This window comes from Pelophylax lessonae, assembly GCF_965119305.1.
Source record: "Pelophylax lessonae genome assembly, chromosome: 11".
NCBI lineage: Eukaryota > Metazoa > Chordata > Amphibia > Anura > Ranidae > Pelophylax > Pelophylax lessonae.
The window spans coordinates 120,265,363-120,290,451 of NC_138778.1; the positions used below are offsets into that span (position 1 = coordinate 120,265,363).

General features: G+C 40.1%; 1 protein-coding gene and 1 long non-coding RNA gene across 3 annotated transcripts in view; one reads left to right on the forward strand and one right to left on the reverse strand.

Annotated features, from left to right (window-relative positions):
- ZNF385C (zinc finger protein 385C) overlaps positions 1-25,089 on the forward strand; it is a 330,357-nt gene that overhangs the window by 125,677 nt on the left and 179,591 nt on the right. Inside the window, exon 1 of one of the 2 annotated variants that reach the window (XM_082271506.1) lies at positions 6,510-6,840. The exons of the other annotated variant lie outside the window; for it this stretch is intronic. Within the exon in view, the coding sequence (XP_082127632.1) occupies positions 6,831-6,840 (10 nt within the window). The 5' untranslated portion in view covers positions 6,510-6,830. Of the gene's footprint in view, positions 1-6,509; positions 6,841-25,089 lie in introns of those variants that run through there. 2 annotated transcript variants of the gene reach the window in all.
- On the reverse strand, positions 3,117-6,404 carry LOC309566378. The gene is made up of 3 exons (XR_014225869.1): positions 6,296-6,404; positions 5,656-5,773; positions 3,117-3,416 (listed from the first exon to the last, which is right to left on the reverse strand). It is a non-coding gene; the product is annotated as an uncharacterized lncRNA (long non-coding RNA).

Here is a 25,089-nt window from a genome sequence, read left to right on the forward strand (position 1 = left end):
TCAGGCTACGTTCACATGTGGGCGCAGCGGATCAGGGCAGAATCACCGTGATTCTGCCGCGATCCGGAAATCATTGCAAATCGCGGGACGCCTGTGCGATGCCTGTGATTTGCAATGGCACCCCAAACGCTGTACCATGTTGCCGCGATATCCGCCTGCCGAATCGCGCAAACAGAATCGCGGGACGCATGACGCCCAAAAAAGGTACAAGAGCTTCTTTTGTGCATCATGCGTCCCACGATTCTGTTTGCGCGATGTTACCGCGATTCGGCAGGCGGAAATCGCGGCAACATCGCATAGCGTTTGGGGTGCCATTGCAAATCACGGGCAACGCACAGGGGTCCCACGATTTGCAATGATTTCTGGATCGCGGGCAGAATCACGGTGATTCTGCCCGTGATCCGCTGCGCCCACATGTGAACGTAGCCTCAGTGCTTTTACCTAAATAAAATGAATATGTATTAAGTGTTTGCTCCACCAATGACAGATGACAATTTTATTTTTCCTAGTGGGCCACAATATATTCTGTCTCATTGGAGTTTTCAACTCTCTGTTATATTGGAATACTTGACCCATCAGTTGATATCAAGCTCTGGGTATATGGCATTTTCTAATTTTTTATTGATTGTCTGGTGATAGGAAGCTGCATTCAGTGGTGGGCTTTGAGTCTTTAGCAGGACTTCCAGTTTAATCTTATAGCTTTACTCACCATGCTGCGAAATCCATTATAGTCCATTAAATCACTTTAATAGTATTTAATGATCTGTAATGTCCATTGTTCCTTAGTGAATAGGGTTCTGTGAGAACAAGTGATGCATATAATGGGATGATCATGATGTTTTGCAAGGTGACCCCACAGAAGTCTGTTGGGACAGGGCTGTGTGAAAAGGGATCATTGTCATTTAAATAGGGGTAAGACTCGTGTGATTGAGTCAATTTAAATGGCTTTCTATGTCAGTTGTACTTGGCACCTGGGTGCCGTTTTTTTTCCTACTTGGGCTTTTTGGGCAGCAGTGTTTCCCATTAGAACATTTCATAAGATCACATTTAGCTATAGAATATGATAAAATAATACTAAATATAATTAATATGAGAAATAATAAAGAGTCATGAAGGAGGTGTAAAATAGTGATCAGCAGATTTGATGGTATAGAGAGTACTGTATGTCAGCCCATGACAAGTATTGCCTATATTATTGAGCTTCTGAAATGGTGATCAGAAAGAAAATTACTTGGATATACAGCAGTTGACATGTTTTGGCAAACCATGTCAGTTTCTAGTTTACTGTCTTAACCACTTATGCCCCGGAAGATTTTACCCCCTTCCTGACCAGGGTTTTTTTTGTGATTTTTTTACTGCGTGAGTTTAACGGACAATTGCCCAGTCGTGCAACGCTGTACCTAAACGAATTTGACGTCCTTTTTTTCCCCACAAACAGAGCTTTCTTTTGGTGGTATTTGATCACCTGTGCGATTTTTACTTTTTGCGCTATAAACAAAAAAAGAGCGTAAATTTTGCAAAAATAACAATATTTTTCAAATTTTTTTATATGAAATTCCCCCCGCAAAAAAATGTAAAAATCAAAATGTTTTAACATTTTTGGCCAATTTGTTTTCTGCTACATATGTTTGGTAAAAAAAAATCGCAAAAAGCATATTTTGATTGGTTTGCACAAAAGTTATTGCGTTTACTAACAAAGGGAAAGATTTCTGTCATTTTTGGTGTTTTTTTTAACGCGTAATGGCGGCGATCTGCGATTTTTTTTGCAGTACTGCGACATTGCGGCGGACAGATCTGACCCTTGACTGACATTTTTGACACTTTTGGGGTTATCAGTGACATTACTGCAGTAATCAGTGCTATACATATGCACTGTTACTGCAAAATGACACTGGCAGGGAAGGGGTTAACTTTATTGGTTAAGTGTGTCCCTAGGGGCGTGCTTTTTACTGTGATTGGACATGGCTACTAGTGTAGGAACAGTGATCAACGGTCCTACATAGTAGAACCGTATGATCACCATTCCTACACAGGGGAGAATGACAGGCGGCTTGTTTACACTAGCCGCCTGCCTTTCTCCCTCTCCACCGACGATCGCCGAGTGACCGGCGGACATCGGGTCCGCTGGTCACACGCACGGACTTCCTAGGGAACGAGCCGTGGCTGGCGCACGCCTCCGAGGGCGCGCGCTCGCCCGCTATTGGCTCACAAGGAAGTGACAGGCTAGTGACGTATATATACGTCACTTTGCCTGCCCGGGGCTGACCGCCGCCATATATAGTCGTGCAGCGGTCGGCAACCGGTTAATGTATTGGAGGGTTTGGCCATTTTGAATAATTATTTTCAGTGTTAAGGCCATAGTGGCTTTGAGAGATACATAATGCAGATTGAAATAAATATCGCTACATTTACTGCTATTTTACTGCTAATTACTTTTTGCAATTGTAGTATCAACATAAAAAGAAGATTTGAACAACTACTTTCCAGTGTGCTCTCCTTGCTCTCCTCAATGAACATTTGGTAGATATCGGCGCACATGATTAATCGAACAACAGTTGTATCTTCATTCAAGTTATGGGATCCCTGTAAAGTAACAATGTATACATTAAAAAAAAAAAGAAAAAAAGCACCTCTATGTAAATTAATTATTTGTATTACAAGGATTTTATAAAATTGTATTAGCACTGCACAAATTTTTGGCGCTATATAAATCCTGTATAATAATAATATTATTATTAATTACATTTTCTTATTTTTCTTTTATTTACCTTGCCATAACTGGAATCAAACTGACTACTAAGTGGGAGGGTCTGCTTTCCTTATAACCACCTCTTAACCCGTCTCTGTGTTGTTAAGGCATCCCTAGATTGTGATAGCCTTTGAAAAAAAAATCTCACCAAAAAAAAATAAAACTCCTATTGCTGATTTGTGGGTATGCTCTAGACACGTTACAATATATACGTACAGGTGCCATGGTTGCAAGGTAGCCACATTTTAAATATTTCTTATTTTAGAAAATCATAGATGACAGCAGATAGAAACGGAGAGGTAATTTTTAAGTGTATTGCATCTTTTTTCATTTGAAATTGTATGAAATAAAAATAACCGGAAGAATATATGAAAAGTGATTGTACATCTGATAACAATTTCTGTCAGATAAAATAAAAAAAAAAAACATATTCTGGAACCGTTTTGAAAAATAACAGTTTGTTAGCTCAGTTGGTATCTTGAAGATCCTGTACATACTATATAACTGTCTTACCAAAGGTTCCTTGAAGCTTCTCTGAGTCAGCCAAGAGAGATCATACTACCCCCTAAAATGTAGACGCTAGCCACAATATTCATTAACATTGCCCTGCATATAGCTTGATGATGGTCTTTCCACATGGCTTATCACACACAATAGATGGCAAGCTCTGCAAGATAAATGTACAGCATTACATATTTTAATTCAAGAAAATCTATTTTGTTTTTTTCGCTCATATTTGCAAGCATTTCCTTTGGATTCTTCTTTAGCTTCCATTTATCCTTGTCACCTATTATTAATGGCTTTATATTTATTTGAAAATCAAATCGAGAATGCCTTTATCAAAGTCAAAAACGGTTCAAAAAGAGTAGTCGGTGTAAGAAATATATCAAGAAGTGGTGGCAAAAGGTTTGTACAGCTATAGTATATATAGAAAGCATTTGCTTTATCCCTTTGTGGGTTGGTTTACCTAATTGTTCCTTGCCCATGGAGAACCTGTGTTATCTTCAAACACATTGACAGTTTGCTTCTATTTTTATTTCAAATTTTCTTTAAAGCTGTGGGATCCCTGAAGTTAGCACAAATATTGATAAAGTTAAACGTTTCTAGAAAAAGTTTTTTTTTTTTTTCAATGACCCTGCAAACTTATATTAGCTTTAAAACTGTCCATACACATGGCAATTTTCAGTCAATTTTACCGACTTTCAAGGCACCGGGAATTAAAAATATTTCCAAGTAATCTTTGAAAGCTAAGCAACCTACCCTCCACCCGGGTGGTTGATCACCAGACTTTGATCCATTGTAAATTCAAAACTGATCAATCAATAGACAGCTTCAATAGAGTTTATTAAAAGATTGAATGGGAGTTGAAACAGAAAAAATTTTGGCAATCTCACTGAAAACGATCAAATTTTTACGTTGTTTTCGAAGGACAGTTTTGATTCCATCTCCTTGCAATTGATCAAAACAACTGTTTTATATCTTTGATTACTTTGCAATTTCCTAATAAAATGGAATCTAAAGTTCTCTATCATACGCCCTCTGTATAGTCAACGTCAGTGTCCAATCAGTTCATGGCTGTAATTACTTGTTGTAGACAATAAGGGGCTTGCAAATGTATATTTTTAGAACATAATGCAATACAGTATCTACATGAAATATTAACAAATAAAAGGATGGTTATTATTAAGTTCCTCGTGGGAGTGGCTATTTGGAAGAAATATGTAATGTGATGAGAGTGGTGTCTCACTTTCACTCTATGCAATATTTTGGAGATTTAAAGGATCGTTCCAAATATTGTGTATTGGCAGTGGTGAACTGAAAACCCCTATAGTATGTTTAATTTAAATTAGCAAGATTTTTCAACTAAAATTCCAATGATTGCTAAGCAGTCTTTTTCAATTTTTTTTTTTTTTTTTTTTTGCAGTAGAGGGAGATGTAGTCTTTCTACCTAATTTTCTGCAATATAAACTGAATGAAAGATCCAGGAGGGGGGAACCGTTTCAATGACAGATAAACTTACTGGTGCCAAAAAAATTTTTTTTTGGTGAACTGACACCTTAGAGCAAAACACCTGCCAAAGCTATTGATTTTCTGCTTTAAAAGAATGGAGAAGGTGTGAAGGCGCTGTCCTGTTTGTATTGCTGACTTTGGATTTCCCTCAATTTCTTGTCTCAGTGATGGTGGTCAGGTCATGGAGACCGGAAGTAACAGGGAATGTGCGAATATTACATTTTTTTTTTTTTTTGTATCGCGTGGAAAGGTTAGAACCTCCATTAGATTTGTATTTTTTGTAGCCCTGTTGGGTTAATTCCATTTCCAAAGACATACTCCTGTCTTTAACACAGAGCTAAAGTGAAATTTCCTTCCTGGAGAATCAAAAAAAAATAAAAATAGCAGATTTTTGAACCCTTCCCCGCGCTGAATTTTTTTTTCTAATTATTATTAATATAATAATAATTTATAAATTAAAATATTAATAGAAAAAAATAGGGATAAAATTAATATAAATATTGAAGAAATATGTGACAAAGTGTAAAAAGCAGCTAGCACATGATCCACAGACAATGATCAAAAAATACCAATATTAACAAGAAGTGCAGCGCTGAATTAAAATATAAATTAAAATATTGCAAATAATAATAATAACTATTTATTTTTGCAATATTATTATTATAAATGATAATAATATTATTATTATTATATTTACTAATAATATTATTAAATATTATTAAATAATAATATTTTAAAAACCTACATACAAACACACACCGATAAAAATATTAAATGTACGACCAGGGCTGCCAATTAACCCCTTTTGTGTCAGCTGCTGCAGCCGCCTTTGTTGTTGTAATTACAGAAGATTGTTAGACAGCAATGCACAGTACGGGCTACTAATAAAAGCTTACCAAAATGTAAAGAATTGCAGGGGACAAAATAAATGTCTCTTCATTCTTAACTTCTCAACCTTTCCTTAAATTAAATAATGTATTTATTACTCAGTTTATTTAATATATTTGTAGCAATCTATTAATATAAAAATTGGGTAAAAGTAAAAATAACATAGATAAAATTTAGAAAACATTACAATTCCAAATTAAAACAGTGGTGCCATTTCTCCGCATTTGACAGATTGAGTAGTTGGATACAAAACCGATTCTCCAGGAAGAGTGGCAGAGCCTGGAATATGAAGAAATATTTCAAAGCTAATCTATATACGACATTTTTCTGAAGGATGATAATCAGATAAAGCAGGAGCTTTCCCAACTGATAGTGAAAAGCTACGCTGACTGGGATAATTGGATCTTATCAGACTTCAAACAGCCTTTGCTTGGAACACACTTTGTTCACTTCTCCTTCCTTTTAACTCTCTGCTTGCTCAACATTCTATACATGATGCGCGTGCTTTGTACTGCACAAAAGGCAAACGACACAAAAAAAGGAGTAAGTCAGACGCAAGGAAATAGACCTGTCAACAAGCAGTGCCTGAACTGAAGAGCTTACTATCAGACGTTGTGTAGTTTAGCTTATGAATTGATGTAGTCTCACCTTTGTGTCATTCTTCCCCAGACTTCAAAAAACCCACAGAGCGGCACGTTGCACAGTGGTAACCCAGCCGCTGAAGTGTGCCAGGAGTATGTGCATAGGAGAACTGGCGTGCCCTCAATGTGAGAGGACAGGAGAAGTACATTCCGACTTCTCTCACTCTGCCTCTGCACCCCCACCCCTCTTCAGACCTCCCATCCGATTTGTATGTTAATACAGTATCTTTTGGTTTGCAGAGCTCTCAGCTGGGAGAGGCTACACTGGGTAATTTCTCCATCTGTGCTCGATGATTGGGTTAAAGCGAGGGCCAGTAGCTGTGGAGAGAGAGTGCCGCTTGTTTACCTCCTCCGGGCAGAGATCAGTGGAGCATTAAGCTTTTAATTGAGGTATAAGTGTATCATTTGGGAAGGTGAACGAATTGGAGGCCAGTCACCTCTCTATCAGGGGCAGCCAGAAGGATCTGCGTGCGAATGCAGCCGGTCGGCAAAATCTGATAGCGATTTCGGGGGAAAGACACAACAACGAGACGTAATCAAGGATGCTTTTGGGTAAGTGGAACGCAACTTTGTTGTTTTTTTTTGTTGTTGTCGATGTGTAAATGACTGATACCCTTTCCCTGCTACCAAGGTGATGTCTCCGGCTATGCGCCTATTGCTGGCGGGGAGATTGGGAAGGTTGGAAATATGGATGGCTAGTAGAGAACAATGCTGTAAATATTGCTAAGACTGAGCGCCTAGAGAAGCTAAAAGCTATTTCCTTTTCTTCTATTTTGCTGTTGTGTGCCTACAATTTTGCAGGGTGTTATCAAACCCAATGATGAGCATTTATGGTGGTATGTCAGGCGTGACCTTGGTATGGCTTTTGGTTATGCGTAGGGTCTGCCGTTTGGCCGAAAGACGATCATCAGAAATATGATTTCACGTTGCCTGGATGGGAGGCTGTAGATTTATCGACCGAAGAAAAACTGGCGTGATGGCGCTGCAGTACTAAGGGGTGATAGACACGCACCCTAAGGTGTCAGCGGAGGAGAAGCGCATTATGTTGTAGTGGCTGGATTAAAAAACCATGTTTGTTATATAGACAGCTTATCTACTTCTATTTTCTCTATGTAATTCTCTTTGGAGGTTATAGTGTGTGGGTATCTCAGATGCCACATGACGGACTGTTAATGGGGTGAAAGGTACTCACTAGAAACCGTCCTCATTATCAAACTGGAAAAGGGACAGGAATAATATCTCCATAATGGATGCAGTTGACTCTTGTCTTTTAACAAAACCTTAATTTTCAAAATTGAGGGGGCTATTGTAGTTCTAGCGTTGGATAAATGTTTTCATCGTTTCGCTGCTTATTGGTTAATGATGAAAAGGTTCTAAAATTATTTATGAATTATTATCATTATTATTACTATTACTGCTATAGCCATGCTTGTTTGTAATTACTGATGGAAAGACGACATGTTTTTTTGGTCCTCAAGAGTTTTGGTCACGTTACATCCTTATTAAAGGACACTGTGGATTTTCAAGGACACAGAAAGGGTAGGAGCTCCTTAATTTTACACCTTTCCAATCTAGGGTTTTTTTTAGGAAAAATTCTATATTATGTTTTTTTTTTTTAAGAAAGTAAATATATATTTATTATAAGCTTGTCAGTATTATTATTACATCATTTTCAGTACCCATAGTTTTTGGGAAGGTCATTTGATCTATTCTTATATGTGATGGTCATACAACGAATGTCAAAACTGGATTGGAACAGTTTAACTTGGCTAACAATGCTTGGTATGATGCCCCTAAAAAAGGTCTTTTCATTTTTGTTGGACATATTCCTTAAAAAAAAAAAGAAAATAAAAAATCTCCAACCCAAGCACCTTTAAGCATTCACACGTCTACTGGCAATGACCCTTGCTATTCATGGGAGCTATAGCGGCATTTGTAAACAACAATTTTAGGCTAAACTCCTTATTTTACTGAAATTAATGCATGCTGACTTGTGGAAAGGATCAGATAAGGTAGATCATCTATGGAATCAATGGTGAATCAGTAATAAAATATTCTAAAGCTCAAAAAGAGAGAGTTCAAATGTAATTGTAAATGCAAACTTGGACATATTAAAAATATGGCGAAGGTCACCTGGACGCGTATTCACTATGGATGATTGGGAAATGTACATTTTGGTCATTCAGCAGCGATGTCTCTCGCTTAGAAGATAAAGTGGGGGTCAATCTGACCTGCTAATCTGTCCTATAAATGCGTATCATTTTTCAGCAGCCAATCAATCAGTTACTTGTCACTTTATAAATATGTCTCTACATAAATATTGTACATTGGTTGGCTTACTAACGATACCCAGGTCTTCCTTTGAATTACGAAAAATGTAGATTATTGCCTCGCAAAATACATATATTATTTTCCCGGTTTCATATTGTGCTTTACCGCACCAATTACTTCAATAAAGGATTGTTACTGAAAGCATTCTCAGACATAAAAGATGTTATGAATGAAAATTGACAAAGCAAATAAAAATGTCTTGGGCTTATTTAACAAGGCAGTGTAAAGAGCAATACGTCTGAGAAGTAATACGTAACAACAAATCAGAACATTCCCTGCATTCATTTACAGCAGTCAGAACAGTGGAAGGTGGTTGCTGATTGGACATTGCTGTATATAATAGGTTTGAATAATATTGCTTTATTAGATGGGAAATCTCCAGTTTTGGAAGAAATAGATGTCTGTCTGTCTTTACAGTTAGCCATACATGGACAGACCTTTGGTCTGAGATTCTAGATGAGCAATCAGCAAATTATTTCTTGAGTCATGTCTCTTGATAAGCTTATATTTGCTAGCAAACTATCAAACGCTTCCTTTCAATCTCTCAGTATGGTTGAGTATCAAAATTTTTTTTTTCTTTTTTGATAACAAAAATTTTATACTTGCCTGCTCTGTGCAATAGTTTTGCACAGCATAGTCCAGATCTTCTTCTTTTTGGGTCCCCCGCTGATGGTCCTGGCTCCTCCCCTTAGCCGAGTGCCTCCAATAGCAAGCCTCCTATGGGGGCACTCGAGCAGGCTCAATCCTGAGCCATGCACCTGTGAATAGACACTGCTCCCACTCTCTCCTCATTGGCTCACTGGCTATGATTGACAGCAGCAGGAGCCAATGGCTCCCTCCGACGTGTGAGCCAACGAGGAGACAAAGACCTGGGAGAGCTGTTGCTCTCTTGCACATGGCTGGATCGAGATGAGCTCAGGTAAGTATAACAGGTGGCCAGGAGCTGCACCCAAAAGGTTTTTTTACCTTAATGCATTAGGGTAAAATCCTTCTGCCTTTAGATCCACTTTAAGATTTATCTTCTTCTTTTTGGGTCCCCCGCTGGTGGTCCTGGCTCCTCCCCTTAGCCGAGTGCCTCCAATAGCTAGCCTCCTATGGGGGCACTCGACCAGGCTCACTCCTGAGCCATGCACCTGTGAATAGACACTGCTCCCACTCTCTCCTCATTGGCTCACTGGCTATGATTGACAGCAGCAGGAGCCAATGGCTCCCTCCGACGTGTGAGCCAATGAGGAGACAAAGACCTGGGGGAGCTGCTGCTCTCTTGCACATGGCTGGATCGAGATGAGCTCAGGTAAGTATAACAGGTGGCCAGGAGCTGCACCCAAAAGGTTTTTTTACCTTAATGCATTAGGGTAAAATCCTTCTGCCTTTAGATCCACTTTAAGATTTATCTTCTTCTTTTTGGGTCCCCCGCTGGTGGTCCTGGCTCCTCCCCTTAGCCGAGTGCCTCCAATAGCTAGCCTCCTATGGGGGCACTCGACCAGGCTCACTCCTGAGCCATGCACCTGTGAATAGACACTGTTCCCACTCTCTCCTCATTGGCTCACTGGCTATGATTGACAGCAGCAGGAGCCAATGGCTCCCTCCAACGTGTGAGCCAATGAGGAGACAAAGACCTGGGAGAGCTGCTGCTCTCTTGCACATGGCTGGATCGAGATGAGCTCAGGTAAGTATAACAGGTGGCCAGGAGCTGCACCCAAAAGGTTTTTTTACCTTAATGCATTAGGGTAAAATCCTTCTGCCTTTAGATCCACTTTAAGATTTCATTGGTTGACTTAGACAGCACAGACAGTTCTTTTTTCAAACCCTTTGAAAAGTAAAAATGGCTGATTTCAGATAGTATCTCTTACTGTTTAGGCACACTGAGCATTTTCTTAGCTCTTGTAAATGCCTTTCTCCTGGCAGGAGAAAAGCAGCGTCAAAACGCTGAAATGAATGAACGCTCAAAAGCAGTTGACGTGCTTATGGTAACGTGCGATTAAACGCGTTTACACCCATTTAGGTGCATTGGACAGTTTTTATCAGAAAAACGCTCCCCTCCTGAACACGCTAGCTCTGGGTTTTTTTTTTCTCCTCTAAAGGCATTAAAGGCATTTTTGACACCCAGTGTTAATGTGCAATGGAAAGGTTGTTTGCTTTAGATTTTCCCAAGGCAACATGCAGTTTTTCATAAAATTTTAGTTTACAGTTTGGTTGGACTGGCTTTGCTGATTTGTCAGCAGATTTTGTCATCACAGTGTTTATGACACCAATGATTATGCAATTAAAGTGAGCAATACAGTTTTTACAAACCTTTGGAGAATATATAGAAAGAAAGTGTTTTTATTTGACGCTTTTTAAGATAAAGTAGATAGTGACCAGTCAGAATTGAACACTGGTCTGCGCTCCAGTAAACAAAATCCCGTTGAGCTGTTGTGAGTTCATTGTGTGGGCCAATGATCATGTAAAGGGAATATATATTGCTTGTGTATAAATATGTACTTTTTTTAAATATTTTTTCATTGAATGTTATGAGGTCTTTTAACTAGACAGCATGTGAATCTATATGCTCCTTTTGACATTTATTTCTGACTCCTACTACCTGTTTTAAAAGCCCATAGTTTACAAGTTCAGTAGCTCAAGTTGGCAAGGGTGACTCATCCCATAGAGAGCGGTTCCACCTGAGATTCCAGTCATACCATATGAACTTCAAGGCAGACTTTTACTGCTCTGGTGTCCTTTCAGATTACCCTTGGTGCTCTGGGAATCCTTTCTTTAGTCAAAAATGAAAAGACTGTATACTGTACGTGTAGTAAACTAAAATATAAACAGTCTACAGAGCAACACCAACCCTCAGTTGCCTTTGTGGTGGCCAAGACACAAGACTACAACATGAAAACCACATGGGCTCTTGCTGTGATTGCCACAAGTCTCTTGGTGTTTCAGTTCACCTCAACATCTCAAGATGGAATCTGTGACTTACCTGCGGTAATGGACCCTTGTATGGAGCACCAGCCTCGCTATTTCTTTAATAATAGGTTGGGCACCCGTGGTATATTCATCTATGGCTGTTGTAAAGGAAATAAAAACAGGTTTATTACAAAGAAAGCCTGCAAGGTCATGTGCAAATGAGTCGTTGAAACCTTCTTAATATATAGTGATATGGTGTATCCTTATGATGCCAAATTGCAAAGACTAGGGCAGCCTTTCTCAACTTTTTCAACACAGAGGAACCCTTGAAATAATTTTCAGGTCTCAGGGAACCCCTGCTAAAAATGACTTATATTTGCAACTCATGATACATTAGTGTGATGGTCAGTGGGATGAATGCTCCTTACACTTGTGGACATTGGGAATAATTACCTTCTTCCAGATAGCGAAACAGATCAATGGTGTCAGGGGAACTTACCTAAGAGGCAGAAATTGCTCAATGCTCAAGGAACCCCTAGCTAATCTCTGGAGGAACCCTAGGGTTCCACGGAACCTTGATTGAGAACCATTGGACTAGAGAATGGAGACGGTTTACTAACATTGTTGTAAATTGGAAAATATTGCATTCGTTTCATATAATTGTAAAGATTTGTATCTTTCTCTCAAGCTTTCCAATTAGTCATTTTTTGTTGTTTAACCACTTATTTTTTTACGTTCTGCTATAAAACATTCCCAATGAAAAAAAATGTTAAAAAATATTGTTTTGTTATCAGTTTAGGCCAATTTGTATTCTGCTACATATTTTTGGTAAAAAAAAAATCCCATAAAGCTTATTTTAATTGGTTTGCGCAAAAGTTATAGCGTTTACAAACTACGGGATAGATTTTTGGACTTTTTATATTTATTTATTTATTTTTATTAGTAATGGCGGTGATCTGCGATTTTTAGCGGGACTGCGACATTGCAGCGGACAGATCAGACCCCTAACTGACATTTTTGACACTTTTTGGGGACCAGTGACACTAATACAGTAATCAGTGCTAAATAATATGCACTGTTACTGTATAAATGACACTGGCAGGGAAGGGGTTAATACAGGGGTTAAATGTATGCCTATGTGCTTACTCACTGTGTGTGTGGGGGGGTTCTGTGACAGGCACAGACAGATTGCAGTTTCAGCTTAGCTGAAACTGCTGATCTGTCACTGCCCATCTGAGAGAAGATCCGCCTGCTTTGTTTACATAAGCAGGCGGGTCTTCTCTCTGTTTCCCGGATGATCGCGGGAGGAAGGCAGCAAATGCCGCCTCTCCTCCCGCGCTCCGCCTCCTGCTGTGTCTAAACACAGCGCCGCCGAAAACACATGCACTCAGGTCACGTAGTACTACGTGACTGGACGCAGCCAATCCGCCCTGCTGCAGTAAAAAGCCGGTGGGCGGTCGGCAAGTGGTTAAAAGTTAAATAAATGCTATAAAACTGCATAGAAGGTATAAAACAGTTCAAAATGTATAACATTTAAAAAGAACTAAAATAAAAAAGTAAATAAAACAAAAAACAATAAAAGCTTCCCTTCAAATAAAAAAACTTTAGGAAACCTAGGCTGAAATATGCATATATCTTTGAAATCATTTAAAGGATAATTAAATCTAAATAGAAAAATGTAATATATTGCAGCATAGCAGTCCTTTAAATATGGTTGTTGCATTCGATTTTTTATTTCAGGCTCAGAATGTTTCCAGCAAGTGCAGAAAATACATGTTTATCATGGCAGAGATGCAATGTTCTTGTTACTTCTTATGACCATGATATTAAAAACTTGGTGTTTTTCTTTTTTAATAACAAATATGTAATACCTGCTCTGTGTAATGGTTTTGCACAGAGCAGCCCCGATCCTCCTCTTCTCAGATCCCTTCTCAGCTTTCGGGCCCCTCCCTCCTGCCTAGTGCAGCTTGCTAAGGGGTACCTAAAAAGGCTTGCTCCTGATCTGCTGCTCTGTGTGTCCATGCACACACGGAGCGGCTTGGGCCCGCCCCCACTCTTTCCTCACTGGCTCACTGGCTGTGATTGACAGTAGCAGGAGCCAGTGGCAAATGCTGCTGTCACATTCAGTGAGGAAGGACAGACTCGGGAGAGCCGAGGCTGTCATGCACATCGCTGGATCGAGATGGGGCTTAGGTGAGTTTTAGGAGGGGGCTGCTGCACACAGAAAGATTTTTACCTTTATACGTAGAATGCATGAAGATAAAACACCTTCAGACTTTACAACCACTTTAAATGAAAGCAAAACTTTTTTCTTCCGCAATCTGCTACCCCACCCCCCATGTAATAGAAATGAACAAAGGCATGACATGTTTTTAGAAATGAACAAAGGCAGACATGTTTGAAGTCCAGCCTAGCCTAGGTGACAAGCATGGGTGTAGCCATTCAGAGACAGGGAGCCTATTATGCACAGAATTACCATATAGAAATAAAGGGAAAAAAATCTGGAAAGTGAATGCATCCACCTCATCTAAGGATTGGTAAGCTGCATATATATATATATATATATATATATATATGTGTGTATATATATGTGTGTATATATATGTGTGTATATATTTTTAAGGGTAATACAGGTGTTTTACAGGCGTTTTTGGCACATGTAGCAAGCTTCAGGAGTTTGTTTCCTGTGCTGGACAAGGGGGGGAGAGCAGTTCTATTGGAGGAAAAGAGTTCTTCAGGCTTAAAAATGCACAAAAGTGCACATATTGCACGTTTACAGTATAAGTGTGAACAGAAACAGTTAGAATGAATGGAATTCTGCATAGTAAGGCGTAGGGAAAAAGCAGAAAAAAAGCTTTAAAAAAACTGTGAATGAGGGCCTATTGAATGGAGTAAAAAGCAAAAACCTTTTTTACTTTCTTCCTAATGGATAACTGTTGATTCCAAGTTTAAAGCATATATATATGATCAAAATGAAGAATCATTATATTTATCTCCACATTGTATTTCAGTTTTTTTTCTATTCCACTACTATTAATCTGAACAATCTTGAAGTTTTTAAATGTACTTTGTAAAGCTCCCCACACATCCTGTGGGCAGGCACTGCTGTGTCACACATTTCAAGGAGCCTGCCTTCTGAACCACAGAGATGCTAAGAAGAGGAGGAGTTTAAAGAGGCAGAGTCAGTACAGGAATCACTGCTTGCAAGCAGCAAGGTACCATGGGATATATAGTCCGTATAAATTGAAAGTGAACAGCAGAGCAAGTTGTTGGAAGAGATGGCCAGTAGACAGACAGACTCACAAAATGAAAGGATTTTTTTTTTTTAAATAAGCTTATATTGGATTGTCAAAAACAATTTTTGTTTGCATTGCTATAATGATACTGTTATGCAATGAAAGGGTAGGCTGTGACCATAGATTTCCTTTAATGGGTACGTTTTTATTATAAGTTTAAAGGGGTTGTAAAGGTTCGTATTTTTTAAAATAAAAATAGCAAACTAGTTATACTTACCTGCTCTGTGCAAGGGTTTTGCTCAGAGCAGCCCTGATCCTCCTCTTCATTGGATGCCCCCACGGAAAGCTGCTTTTCCTGGGGGCACCCATGCGGGAGCGCTTCCGAGTCCTGCTGCTGCTGCTTCTATTGACACAGACAGCAGGACTTTACCCTACCCCCCACTCCCGTGTCACTGGATTTGATTGACAGCAGCGGGAGCCGATGGCTCCTGCTGCTATCAATCTGTCCAGTGAGATGAGAGCCAGTGGCTGGAGCCGCTGGGCTCGTGCACGACGCTGGAACAAATAGGCTCAGGTAAGAAAAAGGGGGGGGGGTCTGGGGAGTCGCTGCAGCAAAGAAGGTTTTTCACCTTTAAGTGGATATTAATCCACTTTGCCAACTTTATGTAATCTTCTCTGTATCCTCTATATTCCTCTCTGTACTCTGATGACAGGTGCTCCTGTCTCTGTGTTTTATTTAAAAAATGCTGCCTTTACAGTATTTCGGAGCGGCTCCCGGCCATCACGTGACCGACCGGCTCTTTCCTCTCCATGTCTGACAGATGCAGGGAACGGGGCTGAGATTCCCTTGCTGACATCAGGCGGGGCAAGAGGTAGAGAGGAGAGAGAGAGCTGGCAGGTCACGTGATCGCCGGGAGCCGCTCTAAAATACGGTAAAGGGGGCATTTTTTTTTTTTTATAAAACACAGAGACAGGAGCACTTGTCATCAGAGTACAGAGAGGGATATAGAGAATAATAAAAATTATTTTAGCAGCAGGAGGGGAGGGGGGAGAGGAGCAAAGAGGAGGACATAGAGCTGTGGATGACAGAGGCATGTACCCTGACCACGGTGTCAGGGCTCAATAGCCATGATATACCGTGGTCAGTTTACAGAGGGGAGGGTAGAAACTGGCAGGATCAGCCAGGTATTCCAGGTAATACAGGGGGCCAAATTACACAGCACCAGCACTGTGCTGTATAACATGCTTTAAGGGAACAAGATCCATTTTTTTTTTGGGTAACTAATGCTTTAATGCATAGAATGCATTAAGCTGAAAACCTTTGAGACTTTATAATCCCTTTAAGGTTTGTTTTAAGCATTTACTGAAATATTACCAAATATCATCTTTAACAATAAATGCTTTATGTTAACAGTATTTGCAGATATAACAGTTTAACGAGGCAGGCTGTTCATCTCTGTAAACCCATGATATGAGATATTAGTATATTACATACAGCTATAGGGCAGAACATGTATCCTTGGTGAGATGTATATAAAGAATGCAGCGCCCAGAATGTGAAAAACTTATAAGATTGTGAATATTAATTTATATATAAATAATTTTAAAAATAAGGATAAAGGATTGTATTGTGTGAGTGTGTATGTATGTATTTTTCTTTTGTACACATTAATTTTATACTTGCTGTATATTTTGATTATTATTTTGTATTATTTGTCATATCAAAGCCTTTAGAATGAGACATGTATAAAGGGAACTGAATGATGCCTTTACTTTTGCTCTTGTTTGCATACATACAAAGACCTGGTCTTTTGTATCTTGCAGATGTTGATACTTTGGTGTGATACCCCATTTAAATAAATGGTGGATAATTAGGGGTCTGCTAAGCCGACACACTGTTTATTGCATGTCTGCATAACAGGCAGCCAGCAGAGGTGACACTTGTCTTATACCATAAGTAATTCAGCAGCGTTTTCTCCGCACTGTCATCTGAACGTTCCATGATTATGAAGAACAGCCGTTTAATAGAATGTAAAGCTTTTACAGCAGGTAGGAAAAGGATAGGCAGGTGTTGATGTGGACGTGAATGCTGTAAATGATCTTCAATGCTGGTTATAAATAAAATATGTCCATTTTATGTCTATTATATCCATAATTTGTTCTTTTGCAATTATCACTAAATGACAGTAAACCAAATGGTGATAGTCTACTAAAAGAACATAAATTCATTGATGTAAAATCAGATTCTGAACATTTCTGTTGGTGCTGTTAGCATAAGAAGCAGTGCTCCCTTTGATGGGAAAATGTAGAAAAATAGTTTGGAGCATTAGGTGTAAGGCTTGTAGGTAATGACGGTGGTGGGGTAAACTTCCATGCTTCCAGCCTTCTATCCCCATCATTGGTGTCAGTAAAAGGAATAGTGCCCCATCATTTGTGTCTTTAGGAGGAATAGTGCCTTATTGCTGGTCTCATTGGAAGGATTAGTGCCTCATCATTGGTATCTGTGGCAGGAATAGTGCCCGTCATTGATGCCAGTAAAATAAAAAGTGCCCCATCATTGGTGTCAGTAAAAGGAATAGTGCCCCATTGTTTGTGTCTTTAGGAGGAATAGTACCTTATTACTGGTCTCAGTGGAAGGATTAGTGCCTCATCATTGGTGTCAGTGAAAGGAATAGTGCCCCATTGTTTGTGTCTTTAGGAGGAATAGTACCTTATTACCGGTCTCAGTGAAAGGATTAGTGCCTCATCATTGGTGTCAGTGAAAGGAATAGTGCCTCATCATTGGTGTCAGTGAAAGGAATAGTGCCTCATCATTGGTGTCAGTGAAAGGAATAGTGCCTCATCATTGGTGTCAGTGAAAGGAATAGTGCCTCATCATTGGTGTCAGTGAAAGGAATAGTGCCTCATCATTGGTGTCAGTGAAAGGAATAGTGCCTCATCATTGGTGTCATTGAAAGGAATAGTGCCTCATCATTGGTGTCTTTAGGAGGAATAGAGCCTTATTGCTGGTCTCAGTGTAAGGATTAGTGCCTCATCATTGGTGTCAGTGAAAGGAATAGTGCCCCATTGTTTGTGTCTTTAGGAGGAATAGTACCTTATTACTGGTCTCAGTGAAAGGATTAGTGCCTCATCATTGGTGTCAGTGAAAGAAATAGTACCCCATCCTTTGTGTCTTTAGGAGGAATAGTGCCTTATTGCTGGTCTCAGTGTAAGGATTAGTGCCTCATCATTGGTGTCAGTGAAAGGAATAGTGCCCCATTGTTTGTGTCTTTAGGAGGAATAGTACCTTATTACTGGTCTCAGTGAAAGGATTAGTGCCTCATCATTGGTGTCAGTGAAAGAAATAGTGCCCCATCCTTTGTGTCTTTAGGAGGAATAGTACCTTATTGCTGGTCTCAGTGGAAGGATTAATGCCTCATCATTGGTATCAGTGGGAGGAATAGTGCCCCATAATTGATGCCAGTAAAAGGAATAGTGCCCCATCATTGATGCCAGTAAAAGGAATAGTGCCCCATCATTGGTGTCATTGGGAGGAGTAGTCCCTCACCGACTGTGTAAGTGGAAGAAATAGTCCCTCACCGATTGTGTCAGTAGGAGGAATAGTGCCCTAAGGGCAAGTAAAGGGCTGCACGCACCCTGCATGTTGCGATTTGGAGACCACTTCTCCATAAAACATGTGATATTAAAGTAAGCTTTGGCAATGTCCTCGTCTGTTGCTGAGGATCTTGGAGGTTTCTGAAAATGAAAGAAATGAATGAAAATAAAAAAAAGAATGAGATGTGTTTCCTAGCTATCACAATGAAAGGGATAAGGAAAATAGTAGACGCACAAACTCTCTCTGGCTGAAGTGGATTGACCAGTGTCTTTATTCAACCTTATAAAATATAAATGTATTTATAGCTTTTAGGTTGTGGATTAGAAGATTGCAAGTGCAGAGGGCAGTTCAATCCCTACACTGGTGGCAGGAATATACTGTAGAAAGTCCCTGTGGCGTTGATTTACTAATGGAGCGAATAGTGAATTTTTACTTATTATTTAAATAGGTAAAGCAAAGTAATTCTGTTTGCAAAGAATACCCAATAATATGCATGATTGGATGATTGAAGTCAGCACAACTTCATCTTGTTTTTCCTTTCCAAAGTTCATTTTTCTATTTTCAAAGTGAATTTTCACTTAGCTTAGTAAGATGAGGAATAAGATAAAGTTTTGCTTACTTCAGTTATTAAATCATGTCTGTGCAAAAATTCTGTTTTTTAACCACTTAAGCCCCGGAGGATTTCCCTGCTCAAAAACCAGGGCCTATTTTGCGATTCGGCACTGCGTGACTTTAACAGACAATTGCGCGGCCGTGCGGCGCTGTACCCATATGAAATTGACGTCCTTTTTTCCCACAAACAGAGCTTTCTTTTGGTGGTATTTGATCACCTGTGCGATTTTTACTTTTTGCGCTATAAACAAAAAAAGAGCGACAATTTTGAAAAAATAACAATATTTTTCACATTTTTTTATATGAAATTCCCCAATAAAATGTAAAAATCAAAATTTTTTAACATTTTAGGCCAATTTGTTTTCTTCTACATATGTTTGGTAAAAAAAAATCGCAATAAGCGTCTTTTCATTGGTTTGCGCAAAAGTTATTGCGTTTACTAACTAAGGGAAAGATTTATGTCATTTTTATTGTTTTTTTTTTATAACTAATGGTGGGACTGCGACATTGCGGCGGACAGATCAGACCCCTGACTGACATTTTTGACACTTTTGGGGGTACCAGTGACATTACTACAGTAATCAGTGCTATACATGTGCACTGTTACTGTAAAAATGACACTGGCAGGGAAGGGGTTAACTTTATTAGTGATCAAGGGGTTAAGTGTGTCCCTAGGGACGTGATTCTAACTTTAAAGGGGTGTGGCTAGTGATGTAACCACAGAGACATACGATTCTACATAGCAGGATCGTGTAGTCTCTGCAGTTAGATCAGGGAGAATGACAGACGGCTGTGTTTACATCAGCCGCCTGCCTTTCTCCCTCTCCACCGGGAGATCGCGGGTGACCGGCGGACATCGGAGCCGCCGGTCACTCACACGGACAAGTCAGGGAACGAACGGGGGCGGGAGCGCGCCTCAGGCGGCGCGCGCTTGCCCCCTAGAGGCTCGTAGGCGAGCGACGTAGCCCTACGTCGCTTTGCCTGTACGGGGCTGACTGCCGCAGTAAATAGTCGTGCGGCGGTTGGCAAGCGGTTAAATGATCCTTTGAAAGTGAACATGCACTACTTTAGTAAATCAAGATCACTGCATGGAGAACCACTTTGCACTCTTTTACAAGACTATCGTTTATGCATTGCCTGTTATTGTACAACCAGTGTCTGTCCCTGGTTATTTTGTATATTGTTAGCACAGGGGAAATCAACTGTGAAAAGTATTTCACCCAATTAGTTTAAAACAAGCAGAGGTTCCTCAGAAGCCGTTAGCTAAAGGTTTCGATCCAAATTGCAAAGCTTTTTTAATTATTTAGAGTTGATATGGTCTTTGTAATGATTTAGTAGTTTTCCGTGAAAGGGAATCTAAAAGTTGCCCTTAATGGTGGGAGTTTTGCAAAGGACTAGCTATTCTACTTTTGGTGAGAATGGAGTTAATAGGAATTAGTAAAAATCCATATATTTTGTTGTAAATCACAGGATACACATTTATTAGTTGAAGGAACTGCGCGTTTTACTTTGCCTTGGCTTTATTAAAGGGATTCTGATATGATAACATTTGAACCTATACACACAGTCACAGTATAGAGCATGTTTGACTATAACCATACAAGTCAAGTAAACAGAATGATCTAGCGCCTCGTACACACGCAACAATTATCGGCCGACCGGTCGTCCGTCTTTTGTCCAGAGTTGTGTTTTGTTGGTTGGAATGTGCCTAGACTGCACACTAATTTTTTCGGCCAACAAAAATCGACTTCAGAAGTGATGTCATGTGCTGGTTTACTTTCCGTGTGTTTTTTCTTCTCTGAGCATGCCCAGTCTTGCTCATCAGATTTTTGTCTGCCGAAATCTGTACTGACTGACGGAAAATCGGCCGTTGTGTTGACGGCCAACAAAAATTTTATAGCATGCACACCAGATTTTTTTCGGCCGAAAAGTCGAAGTCGGTTGTCGAAAGCATCATGCTAACAAGCCGAAAATCAGCCAATCGGACATTGGCCGAAAATTGACGGCCAACTATCGACGCGTGTGTATGAGGCATTACTCCTTTATTCCTATGTGAGCATCTTGAACTCTTTTGTGTATTTTCGACTTACAGTAGGTCTCAATTAACCAGAAGGGACAAGGAAGCCCAGCATCTGAAAGGTTTTGTCTCCTAAACTGGGAGTGCCTTGGGTTGCAGGTCATATGCTGTTTGATATATGCTGGCCATATATGTACCAGTTTTAGAAGATTTTTATTAATTTTCGCTTGAAACGACAATCTTCTGAAACTGTCCACAGCAATTTAGTTTACAAAATGGTTAACAACAGAAATAGTGTACATACAAGTAAAAGGCTAAGAAATCTTTATGTGCCTTATTGTACAACGTAAAAAGCATACGTTATTTTGCTGTATGTGTGCTGATTCCTTACAGTTTTAATTGTGTAAAGGGTTTCCTTCTCATTGACTCATATAAATGTTTTACTATTATCTATGTATACTTGTTTTACTATTATCTATGTATCTATGACCCTGCCTGTCACTTAGGAGATCCGCCCGCTTTGTTTACATAAGCGGGCGGATCTCCACACTCGATTCCCCGACGATCGGGGAAGAGCAGCGGCTATCGCCGCTGTTCCTCCCCTGGCTCGACTCCCGCTGTGACTGAATACAGTGGGAGAGAGCCTCCGGCGGTGCACGCGCCGCCCACAAGGGGAGGAGTCCAGCGACGTAGGTCTACGCCGCTGGACGATAACTAACCCCTTTGCCGCAGTACAGTCAACGTGACTGGTCGGCAAGTGGTTAAGGCAACTAAATGAATAAAATTGGTGTGGAAATTGATGGAAAATTTGTTTCAAATGGCATTGCGTAGACTTGATCAATGTCCACCACAATTTTGGTTGTTTAGTTGCTTAAGTGTTTCTATTAAAAGTACGGATGGAAAATTTATGTAGCCTGCTCAATTCCATGTGGGCTTTTTATGATGGAAAATGTCCTTGGTTCAAAAAAGTCAAATTTGGTGTTTGCAAGAGAGTCTCTGATTTTTTAGATAAATATAGAGCTCTTGACTTTGGGCTAAAATACATTTTTTTACTATCTATCCCTCCCACCCTCTAAGGACCGTCTTCGATTTCAGGTGGGACACCACTGATCCAGAGCTACGATGCCCCACCTGACAACCAGTTACAGTTACAGTAAGTAAGAAAGGGCATTTAGATGGGGATTTTTGTTTTCTTTACAGCAAATTGAGCGGCTACCTGGAGTGGGGCTTTAAGGGTAGAACATCATAATCAATTTTTGCAGTAAATGAGTATTGGGCAGTCCTGGACTTGCTCTAGTATTTGTCAGAAGGGTTAATGTCTCTGAAAATGCCCGTGGACTACTTTAAATGCTTGGAGTCCCTCTAGCTCAGCCAGTCCTGTCATAATAAGAAGGGAAAATTTAAAGCAGCCTTACTGTATTCTTCAATTGCGATACAGTACTGTAATACAAAAGTTATATAAAACAAGAACCCTTGTAATAGTCGCAGGTAGGTGAAGCTGGGAGATTACAATGCTAGAGTCCCTGACTGGTAGAGGAGGCGCCTGATGGGTGGCTCAGCCTGCTTCCATCCACCTAGAATTAAAAGCCATTTTGGCTGGGCTTACTGTATTCAGATAACTTTTGGGCCTGTGTCAATTAGATTTGGGCTTGGGTCTAAGCAAAAACAGCATGCTTTCAGGTGCATTTCACCTAATTATGAGATCAGTTGAAGACACTTATGAGATCATTTACAGGTCACTGACAGGTGCATTTGACTTGCAGTGGGCCTTCTTTTACCTGAATTTGACCCCCTAAGCTGAATCAGCCTGCTTGAAGTTGCTTTTGCGTTCCCATCGACTTGTATGGGGAAATCAACAGTTCTAACATGAACAGCCACTGATTCATGCCCTTAAGGTCATCCCCTTAAGATGTTCCTGCAGATAGCAATCAAATAAACTTTCTTAGATGACACTGGCTTCGACTGAGGAATATAGACCATATTACCAGTTCTGTAGCATCTGCTTATCTTAATATGAAGCTGAACGTATGATTCATGTAAAGCAGACACTGCAATGGCCACACTCACAGTCATTTGATTTGTTTTACTAGCCTGCCATCTTGATTTGCAAAAAGATACAGTATCTCACAAAAGTGAGTACACCCCTCACATTATTGTAAATATTTTATTATAACTTTTCATGTAACAACACTGAAGAAATGACACTTTTCTACAATGTAAATTCGTGAATGTACAGCTTGTATAACTGTACATTTGCTGTCCCCTCAAAATAACTCAACACACAGCCAATAATGTCTAAATCGCTGGCAACAAAAGTGAGTACACCCCTAAGTGAAAATGTCCAAATTGGGCCCAAATTGTCAATATTTTGTGTGACCACCATTATTTTCCAGCTTTGCCGTAACCCTCTTGGGCATGAAGTTCACCAGAGCTTCACAGGTTGCCACTGGAGTCCTCTTCCACTTCACCGTGACCTCCATGGATGTTAGAGACCTTGCGCTCCTCCACCTTCTGTTTCAGGATGCCCCACAGATGCTCAATAGGGTTTAGGTCTGGAGACATGCTTGGCCAGTCCATCACCTTTACCCTCAGCTTCTTTAACAAGGCAGTGGTCGTCTTGGAGGTGTGTTTGGGGTCGTTATCATGTTGGAATACTGCCCTGCAGCCCGGTCTCCGAAGGGAGGGGATCATCATATGCTCCAGTATGTCACAGTACATCTTGGCATTCATGGTTCCCTCAATAAACTTTAGCTCCCCAGTCCTGGCAGAACTCATGCAGCCCCAGACCATGACACTCCCACCACCATGCTTAACTGTAGGCAAGACACACTTGTCTTGGTACTCCTCACTTGGTTGCCTCCACACACGCTTGACACCATCTGAACAAAATAAGTTTATCTTGGTCTCATCAGACCACAGGACATGGTTCCAGTAATCCATGTCCTTAGTATGCTTGTCTTCAGCGAACTGTTTGTGAGCTTTCTTGTGCATCATCTTTAGAAGAGGCTTCCTTCTGGGATGACAGCCATGCAGACCAATTTGATGCAGTGTGCGGCGTATGATCTGAGCACTGACAGGCTAATCCCCCACCCCATCAACCTCTGTAGCAATGCTAGCAGCGCTCATACATTTATTTCCCAAAGACAACCTCTGGCTATGACGCTGAGCACGTGCACTCAACTTCTTTGGCCAACCATGTTCTGAGTGGTACCTGTCCTCTTAAACCAATGTATAGTCTTGGCCACCGTGCTGCAGCTCAGTTTCAGGGCATTGGCAATCTTCCTATAGCCTAGGCAATCTTTATATAAAGCAACAATTTTTTTTCTCAGATCCTCACAGAGTTCTTTGCCATGAGGTGCCATGTTGAACTTCCAGTGACCAGTATGAGAGAGTGAGAGCGATAACACCAAATTTAACACACCTGCTCCCCATTCACACCCGAGAACTTGTAACATTAACTACTCACATGACACCGGGGAGGGAAAATGGCTACTTGGGCCCAATTTGGACATTTTCACTTAGGGGTGTACTCACTTTTGTTGCCAGCGTGTGTTGAGTTATTTTGAGGGGACAGCAAATTTACACTGTTATGCAAGCTGTACACTCACTACTTTACATTGTAGCAAAGTGTCATTTTGTCAGTGTTGTTGAAAATTATATAATAAAATATATATACTAAAATATTTACAAAAATGTGAGGGGTGTACTCACATTTGTGAGATAATGTATTGATTAGATGGAGGAGGAGCGTTAAATCCATATGTTCCAATGAGCTCAAACAACCAAATCTGCCTACTGTTTTTTTTTTTTCAAGATTATATACATTTTATTTATATTGTATCGGTGCAACTCTAGTTGACACTTTAATGATTTTCAGTTTCATGAGGCAGTAAAAATGGGTTTCTCGCAATCTGTCAATCAGAGCTATAACTGATTTTCAGAAAGCCTGCTTTATACTGAGGGATTTTGACATATGCCTTGATTATTTTTGAACCTTTTCACTACTGATGACAGTTAATTTGCCCTTGGCATCATAGAATGTATAAATTGCTCTCGTTGCCTTCAGACAGTTGAGGTAGCCATTTGCAACCCATAGGCCATATATTCTATAGGAACTA